Source organism: Anolis sagrei, chromosome 1, assembly GCF_037176765.1.
Source record: "Anolis sagrei isolate rAnoSag1 chromosome 1, rAnoSag1.mat, whole genome shotgun sequence".
Taxonomy (NCBI): domain Eukaryota; kingdom Metazoa; phylum Chordata; class Lepidosauria; order Squamata; family Dactyloidae; genus Anolis; species Anolis sagrei.
In genome coordinates this window covers 200,923,380-200,948,741 of record NC_090021.1, presented here as the reverse complement: position 1 = coordinate 200,948,741, position 25,362 = coordinate 200,923,380, and the positions used below count along the sequence as shown (strand labels likewise).

General features: G+C 38.2%; 1 protein-coding gene across 3 annotated transcripts; it reads right to left on the bottom strand.

Moving 5' to 3' along the window:
• Positions 1-119: 119 nt before the first annotated feature.
• On the bottom strand, positions 120-24,755 carry WDSUB1 (WD repeat, sterile alpha motif and U-box domain containing 1). Of its 3 annotated transcripts, none has more exons than XM_060777461.2 (11): positions 24,636-24,755; positions 20,934-20,988; positions 19,890-20,074; positions 15,557-15,649; positions 12,930-13,023; positions 11,275-11,308; positions 9,283-9,323; positions 9,088-9,194; positions 7,055-7,234; positions 3,919-4,059; positions 120-1,643 (listed from the first exon to the last, which is right to left on the bottom strand). In XM_060777461.2, the coding sequence occupies exons 3-11, from the start codon at positions 19,963-19,965 to the stop codon at positions 1,459-1,461; spliced, it is 951 nt and encodes a 316-aa protein (XP_060633444.2). In that variant the 5' UTR covers positions 19,966-20,074; positions 20,934-20,988; positions 24,636-24,755; the 3' UTR covers positions 120-1,458. The 3 variants fall into 3 exon arrangements, with proteins under 3 accessions (XP_060633444.2, XP_060633436.2, XP_060633461.2); XM_060777453.2 differs by having other exon boundaries at positions 20,934-21,349; positions 24,636-24,719; XM_060777478.2 differs by lacking the exons at positions 19,890-20,074; positions 24,636-24,755 and having other exon boundaries at positions 20,934-21,010.
• Positions 24,756-25,362: the final 607 nt, after the last annotated feature.

The window sequence follows — 25,362 nt, the reverse complement described above, 5'->3', positions numbered from 1 at the left end:
AGTTTAGCAAGACTTATGTCCAGGAAAACTAACACAGGATTACCACTTAAACTACTACTATAGGATTCAGTGTGCTGAACTGCAAAGGAACATGTAAGTCTTACCCTTGCCAATCAAACTATTTTTGAAACAAAACTAGTTTTATTAACTTGGACAAAGTGCCATGGAATTTTTAAAATATATATATATGTTCCAATAATTCACATTTAATGTCAATACATTCATCAAAGCACAATACATAAGTACAATTTGTGAATAATGATCCAGTATATTGCACAAAATTTTAATAGACTTCATACTACTGCCCCATCTATGTCTATTCAGGGTAACTGAGTTGAGAGTTGAATGTAAAGTGAGCCATTAGTATCTGCTGGGATCTGGTTCCAGGGCCCCAGGGAACCCAAAATCTGTGGATACTGAAGTCCCATTGCATAGCCCAACAAAAACAAAATCTTGGTATTTTGGATTTTAGGCCAGTTCCTAAGGATATTTGGGGTGCTGATTCAGAAAAATGCATTGGATAGACCACATTAGCTCCAATGTGTTTAGATATGGTTATCATTGGGGGGGGGGGGGTGTTATGAGTGAGGAAGGTCATATATGGCATCTGTATTTGAAAAACTATAGCTGATAAGGGTAAATAGGTAGTATTTATGGAATCAGAAGGTCCAATATACTCAGAAACAGGTCTTAATTTAGGGGCTGTGGTGGCACAACAGGTTTAATTACTGAGCTGCTGAACATCCTGGCTGGTAGTTTGAATCCGTGGAATGGAGTGAGCTCCTGCTGTTAGCTCCAGCTTCTGCCAATCTAGCCGTTCAAAAACATGCAAATGTGAGTAGATCAATAGGTCCTGCCTCAGCAGGAAGGTAAACAGCACTCTATGCAATCATGCCAACCATGTGCAATGCAGGCTCTTCAGCTTAGAAATGGAGATCAGCATGACTCTTCAGAGCCAGAGAAGAAGCCTTTACCTTTATCTATGTTCCATTGTTTTTAGGCATTGAACATTTGCCTTTGTGTTTGTGTATGTGGGAATCCACCCTGAGTCCCCTCAGGGAGATAGAGTGGATTACAAATTATTATTATTATTATTATTATTATTATTATTATTATTAACATTTGAAGCACCAAAATGTGTGCTGGCCAGCATTCTATACAATGGCATAGTAAAAGGTGTACATTATAGAAAACACTGGAATATAAGTTTTCTTTTTGCAATTTTGAAAAATATCTTCAACCCATGTAATCAGTGAATACAGAGGGCTGATTGTAAAAGGCCATAATTTTAAAGCTAAATAAAAAAACTTGACCTGTTTTTGTTTGGTGTCAATCAAGATATTCAATTTATGAAGTGCAATCAAGAAAATAACAGATTTGATTTTATATATCTGATTTTATATATCTATCTTCAGCTTCATTACCATTCATAAAAAATAAACATCAACAAAACTCCAGTCATTCCTTAGGACAATGAATTTCATTATATTTTGGATTATTTTCTAACCAACGGTTGATAGCCATTTTAAGAGTTCTGTTCGGGGTAAGTACAAGGCTCTGAAGATGGAGATTTGTCATGGGACTGGTGCGCCTTTGTTTTACAATCCAGCTTTCCATTGCTTCTTTTTCATAGGAATAGCCATCTGAAAGGAGAATTGAAAACATTTCTGAAACAGAAGTCAGCACTGTCACAAAGATCCTATCTCAGGTATGCCAAATCACTAAACCATGGAAGAAAACAATTTTAAGAGCTACTTCAACCTTAGATTCTCAACCTGTGGATCCCCAGGTTTTGTGGCCTACAACTCCCAGAAATACCAGCCAGTTTACCAGCCTTTGGGATTTCTGGGAGATGAAGGCCAAAACATTTGGGGACCCACAGGTTGAGAACCACTGCATTAGAGTAACACATTAGAATTTCTGCAGAACCATTAACATGGGGATATTTCTGAAAGAGTACTAAGCGACACCAATGATATTGGCGGAAAGCACCCAGATAACGTGGGTTATACATTTCTTATAGCTTCTCACAATCTGTTTAGATCAGGAACTCCCATAAGCTGCTCCTGAGTGTGGTGAGAATCCTTCAGAACAGAAACGCATATGGTGAAGGAGGCCATGGTGACCAAAATAGTTTTCCTTCCTTGCATAACTTAGCGGTTTACATTAAGGCAAAGCTACATTTGTTAGAAACCGAATGCGTCCATCGATCGTTTTCCAGCCATACAATTGATACCACAATTAGAAAATGTAAAAACACTAAAATGTTAATACCTTCACTCTCTGTATATAATGCATATTGTAAAATGTATTTCTCAATGTGCCAAAAATAGAGCAAGACAAGAGATATGTGGAGATGATGAATAGACATCTATTCTTTGTAAACGGTATTTTATTCCACATTAGTTCCAGTAGGTAAAGGTAAAAGTTTCCCCTTGACATTAAGTCTAGTTGAGTCCAACTCTGAGGGTTGGTGCTCATCTCAATTTCCAAACTGAAGAGCCAGCATTGTCTGTAGACGCCTCTTGGGTCACATGGCCGCCATGACTGCATGGAGTGCCCTCACCATCCCACTGAAGCCGTATCTATTGATTTACTCACATTTGCATGTTTTCGAACTGCTAGGTTGGCAGAAGCTGGGGCTAACAATGGGAGCTAACCCCGTCTGCGGATTCAAACTGCCAACCTTCCGATCAGCAAGTTATGTAGCTTAGTGGTTTAACCCAATGTCTGCTGCAGTCCTGCTGTTCCAACCTCAACCAGGTCGATCTGACAATCCTCCGTAACAGGTGGATTCTCCTGATGACGACAACAATTCTGAATCTGCTTAATGTCCCCCTCCTCCTTTGGCTTCTATTATGTCCAGGACTCCGTTTATCTTTCTTTCCCAGAGCATTTACATCTTTATACTAAGTCCTAGATTTTTGTGAAATCTAGGACTTGACCTCCACCTCCCGCTCCAGTTATTGATCCAGTTCTCCAGCTTGTGGACTTGCAGAATGTTGGGGTGGGGGGGGGGGAATGCCATTCCTCCACATCAGAATCAATTAAGAAGCACTCCACGACATGCAAGTGTGGAGAAGAGCAAACCACTGACCACCTGCTGCAATGCAACCTGAGCCCTGCTACATGCCCAATGGAGGATCTTCTTGTGATAACACCAGAGGCACTCCAAGTGGCCAGATACTAGTCAAAGGACATTTAATCAACTACCAAGCTGGCAAACTTTGTGTTTTGTCTGTTTGTTTGCTTTGTTAAAAATGTAATACAAATGTCTGGTTGCTCCTGACACGATAGATAGATAGATAGATAGATAGATAGATAGATAGATAGATAGATAAAATACTTAGACTTACCTTGCAATTATGGGCAAGAGTACAAACAAGTTGCCTATATGTTGAACATTACAAACCTTTTCACTATTACTTTGAAAGAGCAACATTTCACACAACTTGTATCCTAAACAAAGGATATTAAGATGGGTAAAGTGCACTTTTCAAGCTGCCTTCAAGTCCCCAGAGCTGTTTTTGTGATCCAAAGGGCTGAACAAACTTTGTTTGGGGAAAAATGGTTCCAAAATATTTTTCTAAGAGATTTGGGGAATATTTCCTTCATGTTTGCCCCCTACCTCCCTGACAAATATAAGCCTTGAAGAAGACTATTTTAAAACAGGAAGTGAATAGGAAGTGAAAGGCTTCCAAACATGGTGGGAATGCTCCCATGCTACCCTTCAGTGTGTTTGGCATTAAAAAAACACTTTTGATTTTATTTGAAAATGCAATAGCAGTAAGGGTCTGTTCCATGGTCTACTGGGGATCCAATATAGCCCCCTATTCTTCCACATTTGCCCAACCTTACCCTAATTATATATAAATCTTTACCTTTCTCTTAAATACTGACGAGAGAAAGACGACCTACCTGCAGCGATGAATGGCTCTTTCATAAGCTCTCTTGTTATGGGGCACAGAAATTCATCAGGTATACCAAGACAGGCTGACCCCAGCTCATTCCTCAGCTTCTCAATGTTACGCAATACTTTACTGCGAAGACCTAGGGAATCTGGAAAGCAATTTGCATATGAGTCATAAATAGATCATAGTAGTTATTAGCTATTAGCTAGATCAAACTTATAAATAAATTTAAATTCAGAAAATTTCAATCAGTCACAGAAATGTTTCCTTTTTCTGTAACACTGGTAAATATCTAATTGTTACCCATTCAAATATGATATGCAGGTTTCATGCTCCATACTCTTAAAATGTGAAATTATGCTTGAATATGACAATTGAGTTTTTTTTTTTTTTTTTAAAAAAGCTCTTTATTGTGTTTCTCTGCATGAGTTTCCTTGATGTTTTGCCGTGAGGTGTGTCAGTCTGTTCATGTTTTTTATTTCTAAAATTTTGACCATTTAATATTCTATTGTAGAAATTTCATTTTGTCTCCAGTTTGACATAAATCATTCTTGTGACTGTTGTCATAAAAGTGAGGGTTTTTTTAAAGAAACAGAAGATATGGTGCAAGCAAGAAAAGCTTTCATTTTTTTCTCCCTGCTCTCGCATATTTAAACAAGATAACAACATAAATTTCATTATCTGATACAGTATCAGTATCTGAAAGACAACTACTAGCACCTAGGCTGGAAAGTACCACATTTATCAACTGATAGGCATAATATGTACTAACTATTGCCAGAATGAATATATCTCATAATTAATTACTAGAGTAGCATAATCAACTTGACTCACTATTCTCAGTCAAAAATATAAAATTGGCTGAAGTCATAATTCTGGTGTCTTTTTTTACGAAGGAAAATAAAAATGATTTGAAAATTGGATCAAATCAGATAATCCTGCTTGATATTTATCATGGTGAAAATAAACAAAAAAACAAACAAACAAATAAATAATTTTATTTATTCATATTCCACCCTATCTCCTCGGAGGGACTCAGGGCAAATTTTAAACATAAAAGGCAAACATTCAATGCCTGAACACAACAACACATCCATAGTAATGAATTTTGGCAACTCAAATTTATGCAACCTAGATTGAATTCCTTTTTGTAATTTACTTAATAATGGAACTTAACTTACTTGAGTAACTTAGGTCTTATAGCAATGCTAACTATTGCTGAACTATTCCTGAACTCTTAGCATGTATAAAAAGATAAGAATGTGCCAGATGTTTGTTTAGTCACTAATAGTTTACTGGTGTTTTGTAAGCTATCATAATAAATGGGTGAGGGAGAAAGACTGTGATGAGGGGGTGGGTTCATAATACATTTCACTAATCCTACCATGTAACTGAAATAAATTTTATTAGTTTCTGCACAAATATTTTGCTTTGTTTTAATGCACTTCACTGTCCTCATTTAACTGTTGTTTATGTTCTAATATGGCAATTAGCTTTTGAAGGGAGGCAAGTTGTGTCTACATGGTAATGGAAGTATATTATTCCAAAGAAGTGTCAAAAACAAACAGCCTAATGAAATGCCTTGTGAACCACCTGTTGGCCACCTTCTCTTCAGTTAAATGCCGCTGGGAGAAAACAAATATAAGAGGACAAGATCCAAGCAATTACCACACAGCACTGAAAGAAAAGCCCATGGTCTGCATTCCCATAGTCTATGAAATTCAAGGGCACTTGCTTTACTCTCAGCACAAAACAAAACTTTAAAGCTTATCTGTCTGACGTATCCCTCCTTATGAATCATCTAGGAACTTAAGATCATCTGGGAAGGCCCTGCTCTCAATCCCGCCTTCCTCGCAGGTGTGTCTGACAGGGATGAGAGACAGGGCCTTGTCAAGTGGTGGCCCTTCGGCTTTGGAACTCCCTCTCTAGGGATATTAGATTGGCCCCCTCTCTCCTGGCCTTCCAAAAAGAGTAAAAACTTGGCTCATTGAGCAAGCGTTTGGAAATGCCTTGCAATAAATGACTATGAACTATGAAAAATGAACATGGAATGGCTAGACGATGCTACTGGATGAGTTTAACAGGACGACACTGGTGATAACATGTTTTTAATGGTTTTATATGGTTTTATATTATAATGTGAACGCTTTAATTGTATTTTCATGAATATAAGGCATCAAATTGCTGCCAATTCTGTAAGCCACCTTGAGTCATCTTATGATTGAGAAAGGCGGGCTACAAATACTGTAAATAAATAAATAAACAAAATGGGGCATTCTATATTTTTGAAAGGACACTAAGTATGATTTCCAGGTTGTAAGAGAAATAGAATAGGCAACACAAAAACAAAAAGGCTTGCAAAAGTATGACATCCAAATGCTGATGTAGTGTGAGCAGAGTGCTAAAAACCCACTTTCTGATGTATGAAAACTATTCCACAAAGCTGTATAAAATCCACACTGAACTGGATTATATGGCAGTGTGGACCCAGATAATCCAGTATAAAGCAGCAACCCCATTCAAGTGAAAATGATCTCTGATGTCTCAGAAGTGGGGAAGTTTCTGCAGTTTATGGAATACTCTAGGCCTCAAGCACAGTTCTAGTTTACTCAATTCAAATAAATTTTTATTACTAGATCGGTGGTTACCAATCTTGAGTCCCCAGAGGTGATTGGACTTCAGCAAAGTAAATGATGGTGGATTTAGTAACCTCTGAGGATCCACTGATCCAGACAATTTCATTTGGCCAGCATGTGGTTCTCATCCTTGCTCCCCTTTACACATTTCAGACCCTGGGTAACATTTTGTACATCTAGTTCAAGGGAACTGAAATCAAGAAATGGTAGGAATGTTGAGTGGAGGTAGAACCAGGAAATTCTAGATGCATCAAAGATCCATAGCAGGGATGTGCACTTTTCTGGTCCTCAGGACCATGGCCATGATATGTTTGAAGGCTGCATGTGTGTCTATAAGCAAATCTATGCATATATAAATAAACTTTTAATTTAACTAGCCATTTTACCACTCAGTATACAAAATACAGAATATAACACACAAACAAACCAGAATGATTGTGATACATATATAGAGAGGGGAGGGGGGGGAGGGAGGGAGGGAGAGAGAGAGCGAGAGCAAAATCGTACCTATTTTTAAATCATCAGTCAAGCTTTCTTTTGTAAGGCTTAGCAGTTCTTTCCCATCAATGTTGTTCTTTTTGAAAATCTCAACTAGATCTTGTAAGCCATGTTTGCACAGCCAAGCAGAAACATCTTCTTCAGACCAGTTATCCACAGCTATCTTTGGTTCCTCGATTAGTGCACTTCCTGAGAGAAGATTAAAAGGAATTTTTTTGCAAAGAACAAACAGTTTCTCAAATAAAACCACTGAAGTATTGCCAAGATTCTGTGTATTCCTATTATTTTATGTATCAAAATCAGAAAGTGCTATGTAATATGAAAACCCTGAACATATTGTGCACTTAAGTGAAGGAAAAAATTTGCTTCAATTATAACTTGTTTTTAATGAGATGATCCAGATGGGCACTCAGCACAGTCCTGCCTGCTTGTGCTGGGTGTGGGTGGCAATTTTTGCTGATTCCTCCCTTCTTCTAGAATGACATCTGCTTTCCAAAAAACTTGGTTGGCATAGTATTCCAGAAGCTTGAGACCTGGCACAGATGACTTGATCCAAACGGACAGTTCCCTTCCTGTACCTACCAGCAGGGAAACCTATGCCCTACACAACTGAAGAAATTATACTGCTTAGCTGGTATTGCACCACCCGACATCCATTGGGAAGTAAAGAAAGGACCAAGGCACTGACATCTCTGCCCCATCCTCTGTTCGGATATCAGCCAGCAAAACAACGCTTTAAATCAAAAAATAGCTTCTTAAGATCTACAGAGATACTTGCAGGAATACCTCAGCAAGTGAGAGTCCAAAAGTGGCAGGCTAAAACCCAGAACCTTAGTCAGTGGCTGATTCTTTGTGCTCTTCTCTCTTGAAGCCCAAGATTGACAAATGCACATTAAGACAATAGCCTCAAGTCTGGAGGGCTGTAACAGTGCACACTGTGCTTGCTTCTTACACCGTAGAGCAAACATGGGCAAACAAAGGCCTGAGGACCAGATGCGGTCCCTTGGGTGGTTACCTCAGGCCCTCCTCATTTTCCTTGTCCTTTTGGCATAAAGACACAGTGGCCCACTGCATCCTTATGTCAAAAAGATGAGGGAGGGAGGCACACAGCAACTGAGAGCCATCTGGGGTGCTCTCAGCCACTGAGTGTCTCGCCGTCCTTATGCTGATAAAGATGGTGTGAGTAGCCCCATCCTAATGACAGGAGGACTGCTTGAGGAAGGAACATGGTGGCTGAGAGTCCTCCAGAGCACTCTCTGACACCATCTGTCTAGCCTTCCTCCTGGCATTATGCCAAGAGGACATCCTGAGGATCGGGAGGGAGGATCAGGAAGTTGCTGTGGGTCTTGCCTTACTCCCAGCATAAGGATGGGGTGAACAGCCCTGTCCTTATGCTGGGAGAATAACCTGAGGATGACCCAGGCCCTGCCCTGCCCTGCCGTTTCCTGGCCCTTTCTCTTCCGGACCCTCCCCACCCAGCATATGCTCGGCCCCCTTCCCTCTGCAATATGGCCCCAAGATAAAAAGTTTGCCCATGCCTGCTGTAGAGACAGGAAAACAGATCGAGCCAAGTTTGGGAGGTGTTCAGTCAATCTACATGCCTATCTATGGGCTAAGGGAGTCGTGCAAAGTGTAACTGCCATCTTGGAAAGTGAAAGGAGTGGGTAGAGTGATTGCAAACTCACAAATATTTTGTGTGTGTCAATCCCACTAATGTAGTGGGATTGACTGGTTCAGTCTTATTCCAAGCCCATAAAGGGCTAATTGTAATAGCAAATTTTATGCATTGCTTATGTTTTTATTGATTTTTTGTACACTTTTAATCTGTAATGTTTTAAAATATGTTGTTAGTTGCATCAGGATACAAACGAATGATGATGATGTGCTTAAGAGTACAGGAAGCCACTCCCACTCAAATAAGGCAACAATGAGAACCAGTTGTCTGAGTTGACATAAGGCAGGTTTGAATTTATTTCATACTGGCTAAACAAAAGTAATTGCAAAACTGATAAAGCACAAGCCAAAAATAGTCTAATTCTAACCTGTGGAAAGCTGCTTTGGTTCAAACTGCCAGATTTTCACACATTTATCCATTGAACCGGTAGCAAATAATGGTATATCTGGTGCAACGGCACATGTTGTAACATACCTAGAAATAAAAACAATACAGTAGATGCACATGGTATTTTAAATACTCTTCTTGGCTAATGGGATGAAAAAATAAGTTAACACCAAACCTTGTATGTTGAGTCAAAGTATGCAGGATGTTCCCAGTGTTCTGTCAATCAAAACAAATGCATTTATTAGTGCTAGCAGAAATACAACTCACCATATGTCAAATATGCAAAATTTTAAACTAAGAAGTACAGATATGAAAAAAATATATTTACAGATTTTTACATCTATGGAGTGGCACAGCTTGTCTAAAGCAGCAGTTGAATCATTAGCATTGGGGGAAAAATATTCCACAAATGTAAATATGCCTCAGTGAAACTGCTTCACAAAACTGAAATACATGTTCTTCTACTTTCAGTATTTCATCAAGGAATATTTTGGAATACAGTATCATCCAGTAATTTCTTTTTCTCTGTAGACAATCTTTTTAGAATTGTGCGACACTTGAAAAATAAGGCAGTAATGAAAGCATGACAGGAATTATGCTGTAATCTTTACTTTAAGTAACAATTCAAAGATCCTGTGATTAGCACACTTGGCCACTAGATGTTACCCTTCACAAATATGTTTTATACTTTCATTGTACCACATTAGAAGACATTTTATATGTCTTCTTCTTAAAAAGTGATTTTTAAAAGCATTTTTTCAGAAGATACAACATTTCCTGCTTAAAATGAATATGTTAGTCTTTCAGGTGCAACAAAAGGTATTTCTGCAAATGACTAACACAGCCTTTACTCTCTAAAATAAGAGAATAAGAATATTGAATCGACTAACATTTAATCCAATATCCATCTAATGTCAAAATATTTCACTAACTTTATTACTCTAAATGGACTGTAATGAAAGTCCTGTGTCAAGAAGCAATTGAAAAAGACAGGACTTGCTTAAAATAATTATGGGAAAATAATCCATGTTCACCTTGTCCATATTTAATCACACAGTATTTAAGGACCGAGATTAAATTATTTATCAAATTTAGCAATAAGGGGTAGTCGAGAGGGACTTTTGAATACAAGCAGCAGTTCAATACAGTGCCTAAATCTACAGCAGCAAAATGTAGACAAGAATTTATTCAGGTGCAACAAGCTGCTGGTGCAACTGGCAGGGAGAAGAAGAAACTAACCTACAGCTAGCAACTTGCCCGATTGGCTTGTTTGGAAGTACACTAGTCTTGCATTTCAAATTTGCTCTGTTATGTTTCTTGCAGAATATACTCTTAGGCACAGTCGAAGGAATGGGAGCAGGTTATTCAGGTAACCTTTTGCTGTCCGACAAAGAGTGAAAGGCATCTCCCTTTCCCTTAAACTCAGAGTGGGACTATTAAAGTAAATCTCCTTTTTCCAGCCCTACAGGCACACTGGCAACCACAGAACTTCTGACTACTTTCCCTATTTTTTGGATCTTAAAAACATGGGAAGGAAGAAACTTCTGAAACACACAGTGTTTTATATGCCCATGCCATTCAAAAAGAAAAAAAGCATGCTAAAACTATAAGAAATATTGTTAAAGTGCACAATCCACTGACAACAAGAGATAAAAGAAGACTGCAAGCTACTGACATACTTTAGACTGTCATTGAAGAAATCTGCCAACATTCAGAATGAGATTACAGGTGCATCTGCACTGTAGAATGAATGCAGTTTGAGACCACTTTAACTACCATGGCTCAATGCTATGGAACCATGGGAGTTGCAGTTCTACAAGGTCTTTAACCTTCTCTGCCAAAGAGTGCTGGTGCCTCATCAAATGACAACTCCTATAAATCCATAGCATTGAGCAGTTAAAATGGTGTCAAATTGCATTAATTCTGAGTGTAGATGCACCCCTAATTATGCTATAGTTTGGTTTAAAGAATAAAAATTACTTGTTGCAATAAAACCATAGAGATAAGGAGGCTTACATCATAGAATCGTAGAGTTGGATGAGACCTCGTGGGCCATCCAGTCCAACCCCCTGCCAAGAAGCAGGAAAATCGCATTCAAAGCACCATGTTTTATACACTGTTATTGCTATACAATAATGCTTCCCTTTTTAAACTGTTAAATACTTACAGTTTCAAAAATCATTACAGTTTTGTCCACTGACCTAAAAAGGAAAAAAAAATCTGATATATAAAAGAAATGAAATAAATAAAGCATGGCAAAACTTCTTGCATCAGGGATGAAGAACTCTCTTACACATGACATTCTACCATACCATCTCTGTCATCTATAATGCTATCAAATTGTAATTGTTAATGAGCAAGAAATTAGCATTCAGCTTTACACCTCAGACGTGCAACCCCAGCCACGTTTTACTGTGGAAAAACACATCCAAAATCCTTGTTGTGGAAATACTGTTTGCATGGCCAAAGGGAGTCAAGGACAGGGAGTTGAGGACATTTTCCCCTTACTTTTCTTAGCTTTTTTGCTAACACTGAAAGAGGAGGAAATAGAAAGAGTCGTGCTTTTAGCTATGGAGATGTTGACTCTGGGATCATCAATCTATGGTTTACAAATACTACACAGACAGCAAGAACCAAACTCACAAATTGAGTGTGGATTTGGTTGAAGACCTCTTGTCACAGAATCTACTCTCCAGGCTGAATGAGATGTCTGCAACAAATTGTTCTTTCTGGGTTGAGGAGATATTCGATTAGGCCATCTGTTCCCACATTGAGTATGGCTTTCAAGTACTGGGCAGAGGTGGACCAAAATGAATGCTCTGTCCAGGGCTGGATCTACATCATAGAAAATAATATAGTTTGACACTGCTTTAGCTGCCATGGCTCAATGTTAAGGAATCTTGTAGTCTGGTGAAGCACCAGCACTCCTTGGCAGAGAAGGCTGAGTAAGTAAGTAAGTACTTACTCAGTAAGTAAGTAAGTAAGTAAGCCTTATAAAAACACAACACCCATGATTCCATAACACTGATCCATGGGAGTTAAAGTGGTGTCAAACTGTCATTAGACTGTGTATTTGCACCCCAAGTGAGAAGGTGAGATGTTTTCAATCAACTTTGTTCTAAGCAAAGCAGAAGAAGCTGAAAAGAGCAGGCTCCTCTAATAAGATCTAGGCAGTGAGAAAGATAATAACTCTTAAATGATCCTTTCTATCACTCAAGAGAAGTCAGGTTTACTTGCATCATTTACAAGAGCACAGAAACAGTCTCATTGCATATTTGAGGCTCATATAAATGCCTGACAAAGAAACGGGAATGTATCCCAATGTTCAGTGGACTTGTTCTCAAAATATTGCCCATAATGTCATTAACTGTTTTCATGAATTAGTTTGTGATTCAAAGGTTTTACAATTTACACACCATACATAATTCTAATTTTATTTCTTTAAGCATTTTGGATTTAAAATTCTAAAATTGGATGGCATATGTCAGCAAACAAAACTGGGGAGAAAATTAGAGGGAATTGAAATACGCAAAATAGTTAAACTATGACACTGAGAGGTCAATATTTGAATTCCTGCTCAGTCATGGAAACTTAGGACAAGCAATGTTCTTTCAACCTTAGAAGAAGGCAATGGCAAAATCTCTTCTGAACAAGTTCTGCCAAGAAAACACGACCATGCGTTCATCTTAAGGTAGCCATAAATCAGAAATTACTTGAATGCACATAACAGAATTATAACTATATAAATACAGACAAGAGATTGAGCAAAAGGTCCAAACTGACTATAAAATTCAAGGACATAAATGAAGGAAATATTCTTACCCAGAGACTAAAGTTCTGCCATCACAAGAAAAGGCACAAGCCAGAACTGGGGCAGTGTGTCCATTTAATGTGCACTTACATTTCAGTTCAAGTCCTATATATTTAAAGAATGGATTTAATGAGTTTACTGAAATTTCTTTACCAAAGACACTATAGGAAGGCAGTCTTTCAGTCAGCTTCTATGGTAGTGCATCTACACTGTAGAATTAATGCAGTTTGATATCACTTTAATTACCACAGTTCAATGCTACAGAATCATGGGAGTTGTAATTTGGTGAGGGACCAGCACCCTTTGGCAGAGAAGAGAACCTTGCAAGACTACAGCTCCCTTGATTCCATAATACTGAACCATGACAGTCAAAATGGTGTTGAGCTGCATTAATTCTACAGTGCAGATCAGTAGTTCCCAACCTTTTTAAAACCAGGGCCCACTTTGAACAGGGTCCACCTGACCAGAGCCCACTTTGACCAGGGACCACTTCACCAGGGACCACTTGAACAGGGACAACTCTCCAACATTATTTATTTATTTATTTATTTATTTATTTATTTATTTATGGCATTTATTTGCCGCCCTTCTCACCCAAAGGGGGGTTACAAGTTATATGTAAATAAAGGTAAAGGTAAAGGTAGTCCCCTGACATTAAGTCCAGTCATGTCTGACTCTGGGGTGTGGTGCTCATCTCCATTTCTAAGCCGAAGAGCCAGTGTTGTCCGTAGACATCTCCAAGGTCATGTGGCCGGCATGACTGCATGGAGCGCCGTTATATGTAAATACAAGATATTATATTATTAGCATAGCACAATATTAGTATCACAGATTCCCATATTGCACTATACCACTATACTGTAATATTATTAGTAATATTACATGTAATATGGAATATATAATTATTATATTGTCTTATTATTACTATTATATTGTATTACATTATAATATTATCAATATTATATGTGTATACAATATATTATATTATTAACACAGCACAAAATCAGTAATATATTAATACTGCAATATATTATATTAATATATAAGCCTCATGTTAATATATAAGCCTTAAAGTGCCAGTTTGAATAGCAGTAAAAGTGCAACAGCTCTTGGTCTGTGACCTTTCGTTCCAAAATCTTATGAATAAAGGTCTCTAGAATCCATAGATTGATAGTATATAAAAATAAGTGGAAAGTGAAGGTGCCCTTAGTAACAAAAGGGGTCAGTTCTGCAGAAAGGAGCGGAAATAAAATAAATGAAATAAGTAAAGAGAAAGGAGGTTCACAGACCGGATTGTCATTCTTGCAACTCACTGCTGGGTCATGGCCCACAAGTTGAGAACCACTGGTGTAGATGTTTATCTGAAAGTGACTCTCAACTTTGCACAGTGAAAAAGGAAGCAAATGAGTTATGTTATGCTTCTCATAATCCTAAAACATATGCCAAATGCAAGCAGCCACCTAAATTATTAGGTCCCCTGGAATTAATGGCTGACAACACATCTGCATCTCTTTGGACTGGATGGGAACAGAGCCAAAAGACAGAAGGTCTCCAGGAAGGTCTATATATAGTTTTCAGCCAGAATTTTGAAGACTTTATCATAGCATGATGAACTTTTCATGGCCCTTGTTTTTCAGAATCACACATGTAAGGGGTTTCTTTTGGTATTACTGTTCAATCAGTTTCAATTGGTAAACTTTGATGGAACCTGAAGAGATTTCTTTCCAGAATTTCTCGACTATAGGCTTCCATCATCCTTGGGGCATTGGCCACGCTGACTGAGGGTGAAAGAAGGGGAGTTAAATATATCTAATTTGTACTGAAGTGGAAAAGGCTGTTTCAAACTAAAGAGCCCACAATATTGAAGTATTTACTTTGAGAGAAAGCTGCTGCGGAAGAGATAATAACAAAACAATCTAACTAGGACAATTTGGCTGCCTCCCAATTACTACTTCAGAAAATTAAAATTGTGTTATAATTAACTGTAAAAAAACAAAACAACAACAACCCTTTGTTGCTTTATATTTTAAAAGCATGAAACATCCAGTTTTACAGCATAGAAACCAAATGCTATCAGAATATGAATAACATGCTCAGGTTTACATAACATTACAGTGAAATGGAAGACATGAAAGTAATGCCATGAATAAATGGGGCAGAGAGAAAATCTGTTTTTGTTTAAATATAAGAAAGAATATTAAATTACATTTTGGACTCAGCACAGAGTATGAAAATGACACCCTGTCATTAGCAATGACTACTATGTCAGTCAATAAGTCATTTTATAGTGAGACATTTATACATTGCTTCAGGGTGGATCTCTTGTATAACCTGCTGCATCTGCCTGTGTGTGTTTTTAAACTGTTTTATTGTACTACTGTATTGCTTTGTCATGTTTTTAAGTAAAATACAGATTATACTTTGCTATAATCTGCCTCAAGCACTGTGACTATAACAGAAGGCTAGGATATACATATGTTAAAATATAAATAAATTTGCTTTGCATTTCTTTTTATTCACCAGGAGATTACAAGTTTATTCCCTTTTCTTTTGCTTTTACCTTTTTACACATCATCTCCAACAAAATAATACGAAAGCTGGTAACAGTGTAGGATTATGATGTTCACAATATACATACCTGTGAGTTCAGTAAATGACATGAGCCATATCTTAATTGTGCTGTCCTGACCTGAAGATGCCATCTGGTAGTATTCGACATCTTCCTTATTACCTTTTAAAATGCAAATATTGAAAAGAATTATTTCTTTAAATATATATAAGATTCTGAAAGAATTGAATTGAGTGGGCTGGATCTAGATACATAGAGTAGTTCCAAAAATGCATACTTATAATTCTGGTGTGGTATGGGAATTCAAAAACATATAGACGAATGCAACTGAAAACAACCATTATTTGGCAGAACTGCCTGGCGGGGAAGCAGAGCTACCCAGCCATAAAGTAAAATGGTGTATCTTTAGATGATACCGTTTTTGCATACTGACAGAACTGTGTCAAATAATATTTTAAGTATGAAAAATCTCACCTATACAGCCAAAATATGCTATTTGTATATCCATATTTCATCATGTCTAAGGTGCACTCCCCACCCCCATTTTTGGGATTCCCAATTTTAGTAGAAATTAACATTTATTTTAAAAGATACCTTAGGACAAAAGTGTAAATTGTGTGCTGGCTTGCAATTTACAGCAGCCTTTGCCAGAACAACCAATTGGGGGGTGGGGGGTGGGGGGGAGACGCACTCCAGAAACATTTGGAAGGCTATATCCTTTCCACCTCTATTTTAGCCAAATTAAAAAAACAGTGTGAACAGATTATTTCTGCAGCAATCCCTCAAGATTAACTAATTTCAGCATCACAGGTAATCAGGGAATAAAACTGGGACACATTATGCATTCTTTTTATTGTAAGTGCTAAGACCGCAGTTAATTGCCTAATTTTTACAGATTTTACATTTAGAATATATTTGCAACCCATTCTTTCTTTCCTACTGCATGTTTTACAGGATATTTGACCATAAACAAAGCAGTATTTTACAAAACTTTTTTTCTCGTGTCAAGAACAACTTGAGAAACTGCAAGTCATTTCTGGTGTGAGAGAATTGGCCGTCTGCAAGGACGTTGGCTAGGGGATGGCTAGATGTTTTACCATCCTGTGGGAGGCTTCTCTCATGTCCCTGGATGAGACGCTGGACATGACAGATGGGAGTTCACCCTGCTTCCCGGATTTGAACTGCCAACCTTTTGGTCAGCAGTCCTGCTGGCACAAGAGTTTAACCCACTGTGCCACTGGGGGCTCCTACAAAACATCTGATATGAAGGAAAGAAAAGTTATTGATAGAATACACTCATTTCTAAGATATGAATGAGTAAAGAACCACAGGGAAAGAAAAAGAGTTAATGCAACTAGCAGGATAAAAAAAAGCTTTTTGTGCTTTCCCCAAAAGAGAAGAAAAGTGAGGAAGCATTTATAGTTTGTGCATCACTGTCAAAATCAAAGGCAAAAAACTATAATGCTTGTATACAAATCACAGAAATAAATGAGTAAAAAACCAACAGAAAATGGGGGTCTGCCAGAATAATCTCTGACAGAATAAATAAAATGATGATTACATGTAACGATTTTCCACTACAACAAAAATGATAAACACAAGATATATGCACTAGTAATGTTAAGATATTATTGTAGAAATAAATTGTTTAATTTTGAGGAATAAATGTTGTGGCCACAAATCATTACACAGAACGCTGAATAGTGAACATTGCTTCACTGTAAACAGCTTATCCATTATATCATATAGCAAAGTATTTGCTCATAATACTATAAAGCAATTGCTGGATCTGGCACCCTGAGACCAGGTTGACTCATTCTATCAACATGCAAAACCAGTTTTCATTCTTCTTCTCAGAAGGGAAGAGGAGGTATAATCTAATCTGGGCCCATAATCTGCATTCCTCAAATACCTGATAGGATTACTGAGGCTAAACTAGACATGCGGCCAATCTTACAAGTGATAATTATATCCATATATTTTTAAGAATTAAATTTCTGGTCATAGATCCCTGACCTGGATCAGTCTCCTGACTTTTTTACTTTTTTCCATGCTACTGTCCCAATCCAGTTGAGGAAATCAGGCCATATGCTCATATTTGTTCCAGAGGAACTTGCCCCAAAGATCCTATTGGGATGAATAAGTTATTTTTCTAACATATAGCAGATACAGGGATATCAAAATCAAACTGAAACCATAGATGCCATGGCCTCAATGCAGATCTACAGTTTGTTTTTATGATGCACTGACATTATTTCTAACTGGCTTTACTTGGCAAAGATAATGGCATAATGATTCCAGCTGAGAAGGCTGAAGTATATCCACTGCTGTCAGTGTGGATAAACAAGAATATGTTAACAAACTTTTCTTGTGGAAAAAAATAAAGACTTACTGTATATACTAATGTATAAGTCTAAACGTTTGAGTCAAAAACAACATTGCAAAAACCTGGGTCAACTTATCCACAGGTCAATTTGAGTTCTGTACCTTAACTCTTATCAAAAAAGAAACTCCTAGAATCATAGAGTTGAAAGAGACCTCAAGGGCCATACTGACAAGAAACAGGAAAATCGCATTTAAAGCACCCCTAACAGATGGCTTCCTTTTAGTAGAAAGGCAAGAGCTAAGTTTGTCCTGGGAAAATGTAAAAGAAATACTAACACTGTCTTCTTTCTCTGCTGTGGCACCACTTCTTGGCCTTTTTGGATGCCAAAGTGGGGAAACAGCACCAGCAACAGCTAGGACAACTAGTCTACTGACTAAGTGATGCATTCCCCTCTCTGTGGAATGACCTTTGACTTAACCGCAGGTCATATTATAATCCATAATTTTGACCACAAAACCTGTCCTCAGTTTATACATGAGATTGACCGGTGCCTGAGTATATTTGGTAAGTTATTTGGAATAACTTTCTTTTAAACATTAACTAAACATAATCTTAAATAATATTAATACAGAACAAGCATGTTTGCTGTAGACCTAATCTCTAAACAGAATCGGTACCGCTCCCTATTATAGACAGGAATTTCCATGCATTGGCAGCTGCAGTGGAATTTTCCTTTCCTCCTCTTCGAGATCAACCAGAGACTAGTTCTTGAAGTTTTCCAAGGACTCTAGACTCAGCTTTAGGGTACACCAAAAGTTACAGATAAATTGTTTCCCTCTTGCTCCCTAGATGATGATGATGATGATGATGATTGTATTTATTCTACCATTATTACACCAGTAATGGAAACTGTCCTGTTTTCTTCAGTATGTGTTAGTATTACGGCATATAATTATTATACTTCATTATGTATACTGTAACTGAAAACACTCTGAAAATGCATTCAGGTTATGTAAATATAATAATATATATAGTTGGACTGTGAGAACTGAAAATTTAAAAAAATGTCAGTTATGAAAGATAAAAGATAGACCATCCCTTAAATAATATTTCAAACTTAATCATAGTATTTCAGCTAGCAACACTTTAAATATTTGTAAAGAACAGGACAGATATTACAATATCATAGAACACAAGTTTTTACAAACATAAGTTTGAGCAATCATAAATATTGAGTAATAACATGTACGAAGGTAAAAAAAGATCATTGTATTAAGACAGTAGGGAAGGGTTTTTTTGTATTTTTCATGAACAGGACTCTGACTTTGATCTTCTGCTGTTCCTCATTTAGCTGTAATTCTCATTCTTCTATACAGTTCTTCTTCACCCAAATTCCAAATTCTACTCAATTTTTTTATCATGTCAGAAGCAAATTGAGAATATACTACAAGTCGCTTCTGGTGTGAGAGAATTGGCCATCTACAAAGACGTTGCTAATAGAATGGCAAGTGTGGATACAATCCTGCAATAACCTTCACTTCAACATACTGTACAACAATGTAAAGGTGTACAGGCATAAATGTCACTCTCTGTGTCCAATGTGGCTTATTCCCAGATGTATTTAGAATTATGATTATACAGAATAATAATCTGTCTGCCTGCTCAATGGAATTTTCTCCCACATTAATCTGTATAAAATTGCAGTTTATTCTTTTCATACTGGCTGTGTATAAAAAACTAGAGGCTGTTAAATCTGAGCATTAGGAAGAGAGCATGCAATTGTTACGTCTCGGAATAATTCCCTCTATCACAAAATTTAGGCTTTATCACAAAAGAGTATGTAGAGTACTATTAGCATTTCACAGATATGCCAGTCATCCAGGTAACTTTCCTGACATTTCCTTCATAATCATGTTCAGCACAAGGGTAACTGTGAAGAAATGAAAAGGATTTGAGAACAGCCTGGTTCTGTTCACCTGCCACAAGCATCAAGGACAAAACGAAGAAGAATATGAATAAGAGTAAGGAAAGGGAAAAAATATTGAAAGGATTTATTTAAACAGTACGTTAACTAACCAGAAAGTGGCTGGGAAGAAAAGTCACAGCAGGTGACTCCAAGATCATGGGCTTTCTCATTATACAAGCACCTCATTTTGTCATCCCAAAGAGTTAAATCTCCGCATGATGATCCCGTTACAAAGAAACTTCCATTAGGAGAAAATGCACAGGCTACCAAAGAGCCATCTTTAACACTACCAGATCTGAAAGACAAGGATAAAAGAATTTGAACTTTGGAAGTACAAAGCTGTGAAAATGTTACTCGTCTGAAAAATACAATAGTAAAAATTAAGCTATATATAAAAGGGAAGCATTTAAAAGTTTGCCACGGCACAACAGACCATCTGTAGTGTAGAATGTGAGTCAAATTCCAAAGCTTCACAAACCAAGGATTGAAGTTAGTGTATTTTAACAAACTACAGTTGATCTGAATTAAGATGACAGGGTGAGCAGTCTTTAATATGAACAGAAAAAAGTCTAGTAATACGGATTCTGAGTATAATCTAGAACTGCCAAAAATGGGCTGTTGAAAAGTGAATTCTCAAAAAAATCTGAATTTCTTGTTCCTGGAATGGGGAATTCTATTTCCAGAAGGAACTCTTAATTTGAAGAAATCATAGATTCAAAGATTCATTTTGGTTCACTGAAATCTGAGGATCAAAATTTTCCCTAGAAATAACACTGATAATTTTTTTTCGTGTTGAGAAACTGCAAGTCACTTCAGGTGTGAGAGAACTGGCCATCTGCAAGGACGTTGCCCAGGGGATGCCTGGATGTTTTGATGTTTTACCATCCTTGTAGGAGCCTTCTCTAATGTCACCCACACTCTCCCCGTATTCGAACCTCTGATCTGCCGGTCTTCAGTCCTGCCGGCACAAAGGTTTAACCCATTGTGCCACTGGGGGGAGGAGGGAGGCTCCAGATAAAAATGATTTTACTATATTTAACACCTTCTTCAGATATAATAGACATCAAGTAACAATAGTGTAACATCAAGTTACACCTTTGGATAGGTGATTGGTGTAACATCTTTCTAATTCATGTTACGGTTGGCCTACTCACCGGTACACTTTCAAGGATTGGACATTCCAAAGATTGACACTTCCATCTGCCGCTCCTGAAACCAAAAAGGTGGAATCAGGGGAAAATCGGCAAATTCGCACAGGATTTCTAGAGGGGTGCTCTAGAACGGCCAATTTTAGTCCATTGTGAGGATTCCACAAAACTGTATTGCCATCTGTAGAACATGAAGCCAAAACATTTCCCAATGGAGAGAAGCAGCAGCAATGGACAGCATAAGTATGGCCTTCTAGTGGTGAATAAGGAAGCTCTTCAAAATTGCTTAAAGAATATAATCTGATAGTTTTGTCCAAGGAACACGTAGCCAAGAAGGAAGAGGAGAAGGCACAGCAGTTGACATCATCTTTATGATCTGCTAGAGTACAAATCAATTTCACCATTGGTCATATAAAAGGTACCTGTTAGAAAGAAGAAAAGTTGTAACAGTTAATCGTGCCTAGATTATGTCTCTTTTTATTAATCATTCAATTAAAAAGCTCACTTATCCTAACACAAATATTTGACAAATTTGCAAATGACTTCAATGGGAACAGGTTTATTTACAGCAATAACCCATGTACTAAAGCCTGATATTGAAATAATCTATTTGAGCTATGAGAAGAAACTTAAAATACTGAAAATTAAGCATTCACTCTACATTTTTATCTTGCAGTCATTCTGAATATCTGATTGCACACCATAACTTGTGTTGCCCAGATGTATGCCCTGAGGCTGCAAGGCAACACTGTAACCAGTACAGAGTGTTTATTTGCAAATACATTCTTACTTCTGGGACTGCATAGCAGAAGGTAAGTGACTCCTTTATGACTTACTCATAGAAAGAAAATCATAATCCATTGGAGAGAAAAGGAAGCTTCAAGAAGCTTGTTTGCCATAAATAACACTTGGCTCCAATTACATTATTAGTTACCTTAATAAGATAAAGGTTTTCCCCTGACATTAAGTCCAGTTGTGTCCGACTCTGGGAGTTGGTGCACTGCAAAGGTAGTGTTGTCCATAGACACCTCCAAGGTCATGTGGCTGGCATGACTGCATGGAGTGCCGTTACCTTTCCGCCGGAGTGATACCTATTGATCTTTTCACATTTCCATGTTTTCGAACTGCTAGGTTGGTAGAGCTAACTGTGAGAGCTCACCCTGCTCCCCAGATTTGAACCGCCAACCTTTCGGTCAACAAGTTCAGCAGCTCAGTGGGAGGCCAAAATATGGGATATATTTAGGGAAATTGTTTGCTACCACATGAGACAAAAGAGATGCAAAAAATTATCACTTTCCTGGCATATCCATTGGCATGTGTTATCTGAACACTTTTTTTTTTTTTTTTGCCTTCAGCACCTTGTGAAAAATTAGGCACAAAAGATGAGGGCTCAATAAAAAGTTTATTCTAAGTAAAACATATTTTTAGTATTGTACTGCATGTTTTTCTGCTCCCTAATACAAGTAATGTCATGGCTTTCAAATAACATTGCCAATACAGAAAACTACCTCCACGAGCAGTACATGGGCAAAATTAATGAAAATTGACACTGGAAAGTGAATTTTATTATACGCAGCTGAGGAAAGCAACAATCTATCTACTCTGTTTAGGTGTTAGTGACTTATTTATTTTTATAATAACACCTTGAGCTTTCATTCTAGATTCCAAGCTTCTTAATCTTGATATGTTTTAGATTGTATAGTCAGCAGTGAGAATTTCCCAGCACTGTGATTTTTAAAAAAACTGTTTATATTTAATTCTGTTTTAATGTCCGCATATTTGTACATTTTAAATCATATGCTAATGCTGTTGGGTTAAGCTGCTTTCAATCTCCTTCAAGAGAGATAAAGTGAGGCATAAAGAAATATAATAATAACAATATAATGGCTAAAAATGGCAGTATAAATAATGGCAGTGGGGTATAAATAATAATAATAATAATTATTATTATTATTATTATTATTATTATGGCTAAAAATGGCAGTTTCTAGATTAGGGGTCCCCAAACTTTTTAAACAGCGGGCTACGTCACAGTCCCTCAAACTGTCGGAGGGCCAGATTATAATTTGAAAATAACATGAATGAATTCCTATGCACACTGCACATATCTTATTTGTAATGCAAAAAACACTTTAAAACAATACAATAATTAAAATGAAGAACAAATATAACAAATATAAACTTATTCATATTTCAATGGGAAGTGTGGGCCTGCTTTTAGCTGATGAGATAAGATTGTTGTTTGTTGTTGTGTGCTTTCAAGTTGTTTCAGACTTAGGTTGACCCTGAGAAAGGGCCGGGTAAATGGCCTTGGAGGGCCGTATCCGGCCCCCGGGCCTTAGTTTGAGGACCCCTGTTCTAGATCATGAACACGTGTTCTCTGGTAGGTACAATACAGTGTTCTTTGTAGGTTTCATTCATTTTCCAAAACCATTTCGGGAGGACAGCTCTGCCCAGAAAAGTGGCACGAAAGCACAGGTTGAGCAGCCTTTATCTGAAATGCTTGGAACCAGAAGTGTTTTGGATTCCCTGCCAAATCACCATAGTTTTGCAATATTTGCATGTATAATATATTCACAGGGGATATGTTACCAGACTTCGTGGAGACATGCGATTTCCAACTGATATTCATGTATGTTTGACAATCTTGTCCAACACATAAGCTGAAAGGAATCCTACTCGTGATGCTTGTAAGAACATTGAGCATGAAAGAAAGGCATGTACACTGGACTATGAGGAAGCCTAAGTGTCACTACCTCAGCCAGTTTTGTAGTATTTGGGTTTCTGAATGAGGGATGCTCAACCTCTATACTTATTGTCAAAGGCTTTCATGGCTGGAATCATTGGGTTGTTTTAGGTTTTCTGGGCTGTCTGGCCATGTTCCAGAAGCATTCTCTCCTGATGTTTTGCCTCCATCTATGGCAGGCATCCTCAGAGATTGTGAGGTCTGTTGGAAACTAGGAAAATTGGGTTTATATATCTGTGGAATGCCCTGGATGGGAGAAAGAACTCTTTGTTGGAGGTAGGTGTGAATGTTTCAATTGGCCACCTTGATTAGCATTTAATGGCCTCGCAGTTTTCAAGGTCTGGCTTGTTGCTGCCTGGGGGAATCCTTTGTTGAGAGGTGATTCGCTGTCCCTGGTTGCTTCTTGTCTGGAGTTCCTGTTTTTTTTATGTTGTTCTTTATTTATTGTCCTGATTTTAGAGTTTTTAAACACTGGTAGCCAGATTTTCTTCATTTTCACAGTTTTTCCCCTTCTGTTGAAATTGTCCTCATCTTTGTGGATTCTCACTGCTTCCCATAACTAGTGTGTATGTATGTATTTATTAAGTTCTCACAGAAACAAGTTGTGACCAGACCAGTACTGCCAGTTATATCTGAAGATGTCTACTGACAGGATTGTGAGTCAATCTACACTGTGGAATGACACCAATTTAAATCCCAGAGTTGTGGTTTTACAAGTTGTGTACAAAGAGCAAACAACAGACAACTCCAAGGACTCCCTTTTAGCACTGAGTCATGGCAGTCCAAGGGGTGTCAAAGTATATGGGGCGCGAGACCCTCCCCCCTCCTTTCTGGAAGCGAGCGCGCGCCGAGCATCTCCTAACTGCCTCTGCGAGACGACCTCGAGCCCCGTTCCCTGAGCGCGTGACGTCACCACAGCCCCCCCCCCCCGGGCTATTTCCCCGACCCAGTTCTCAGCCTACCTCTCCCTCGCGGCTGCGCAGTCGCTTCTTTCCTTCGTCTCTGCGCGAAGCGGCGCCTGTCAGAGCAGGAGCCAAACAAACAAAGGTCACGTGGGGTGGCTTCCCCGCTGAGAGGGAGAACGAATGGGAAGCCAAACCCATCGAGGCTGTCACGTGATCGAAGGCGGAAGTGGGTGGGGAAACAAGAAGGCCCAAACAGCTGGGGAGCAGCCCTTTGGAGATGCCTGGATTCGGAGAACATGGGAGAAATAAGGAGTGGGTGTATCATCATTATTATTATTAGGTTGCTGTGAGTCTTCCGGATTGTATGGCCATGTTCCAGAAGCATTCTCTCCTGACATTTCGCCCACATCTATGGCAGGCATCCTGAGAGGTTGTGAGGTCTGTTGGAAACTAGGCAAGTGAGGTTTATATATCTGTGGAATGTCCAGGGTGGAAGAAAGAACTCTTGTCTGCTTGAGGACTAGTAGCTTCGAAGCCTGGGGGAATACCAGACAGGAAACAATCAGGGCCAGCTAACACCTCCCAATTTAGGATTTCCCCAGACAGGAAGCAGCTAGGCTTTGAAGCTGCAAGGCTATTCAGTGCTAATCAAGGTGGCCAATTGCAACATTCACACTTGCCTCAAACAAACAAGACTTCTTTCTCCCACCCTGGACATTATTCCATGGATATATAAATCCCACTTTCCTAGTTTCCAACAGACCTCACAACCTCTGAGGATGCC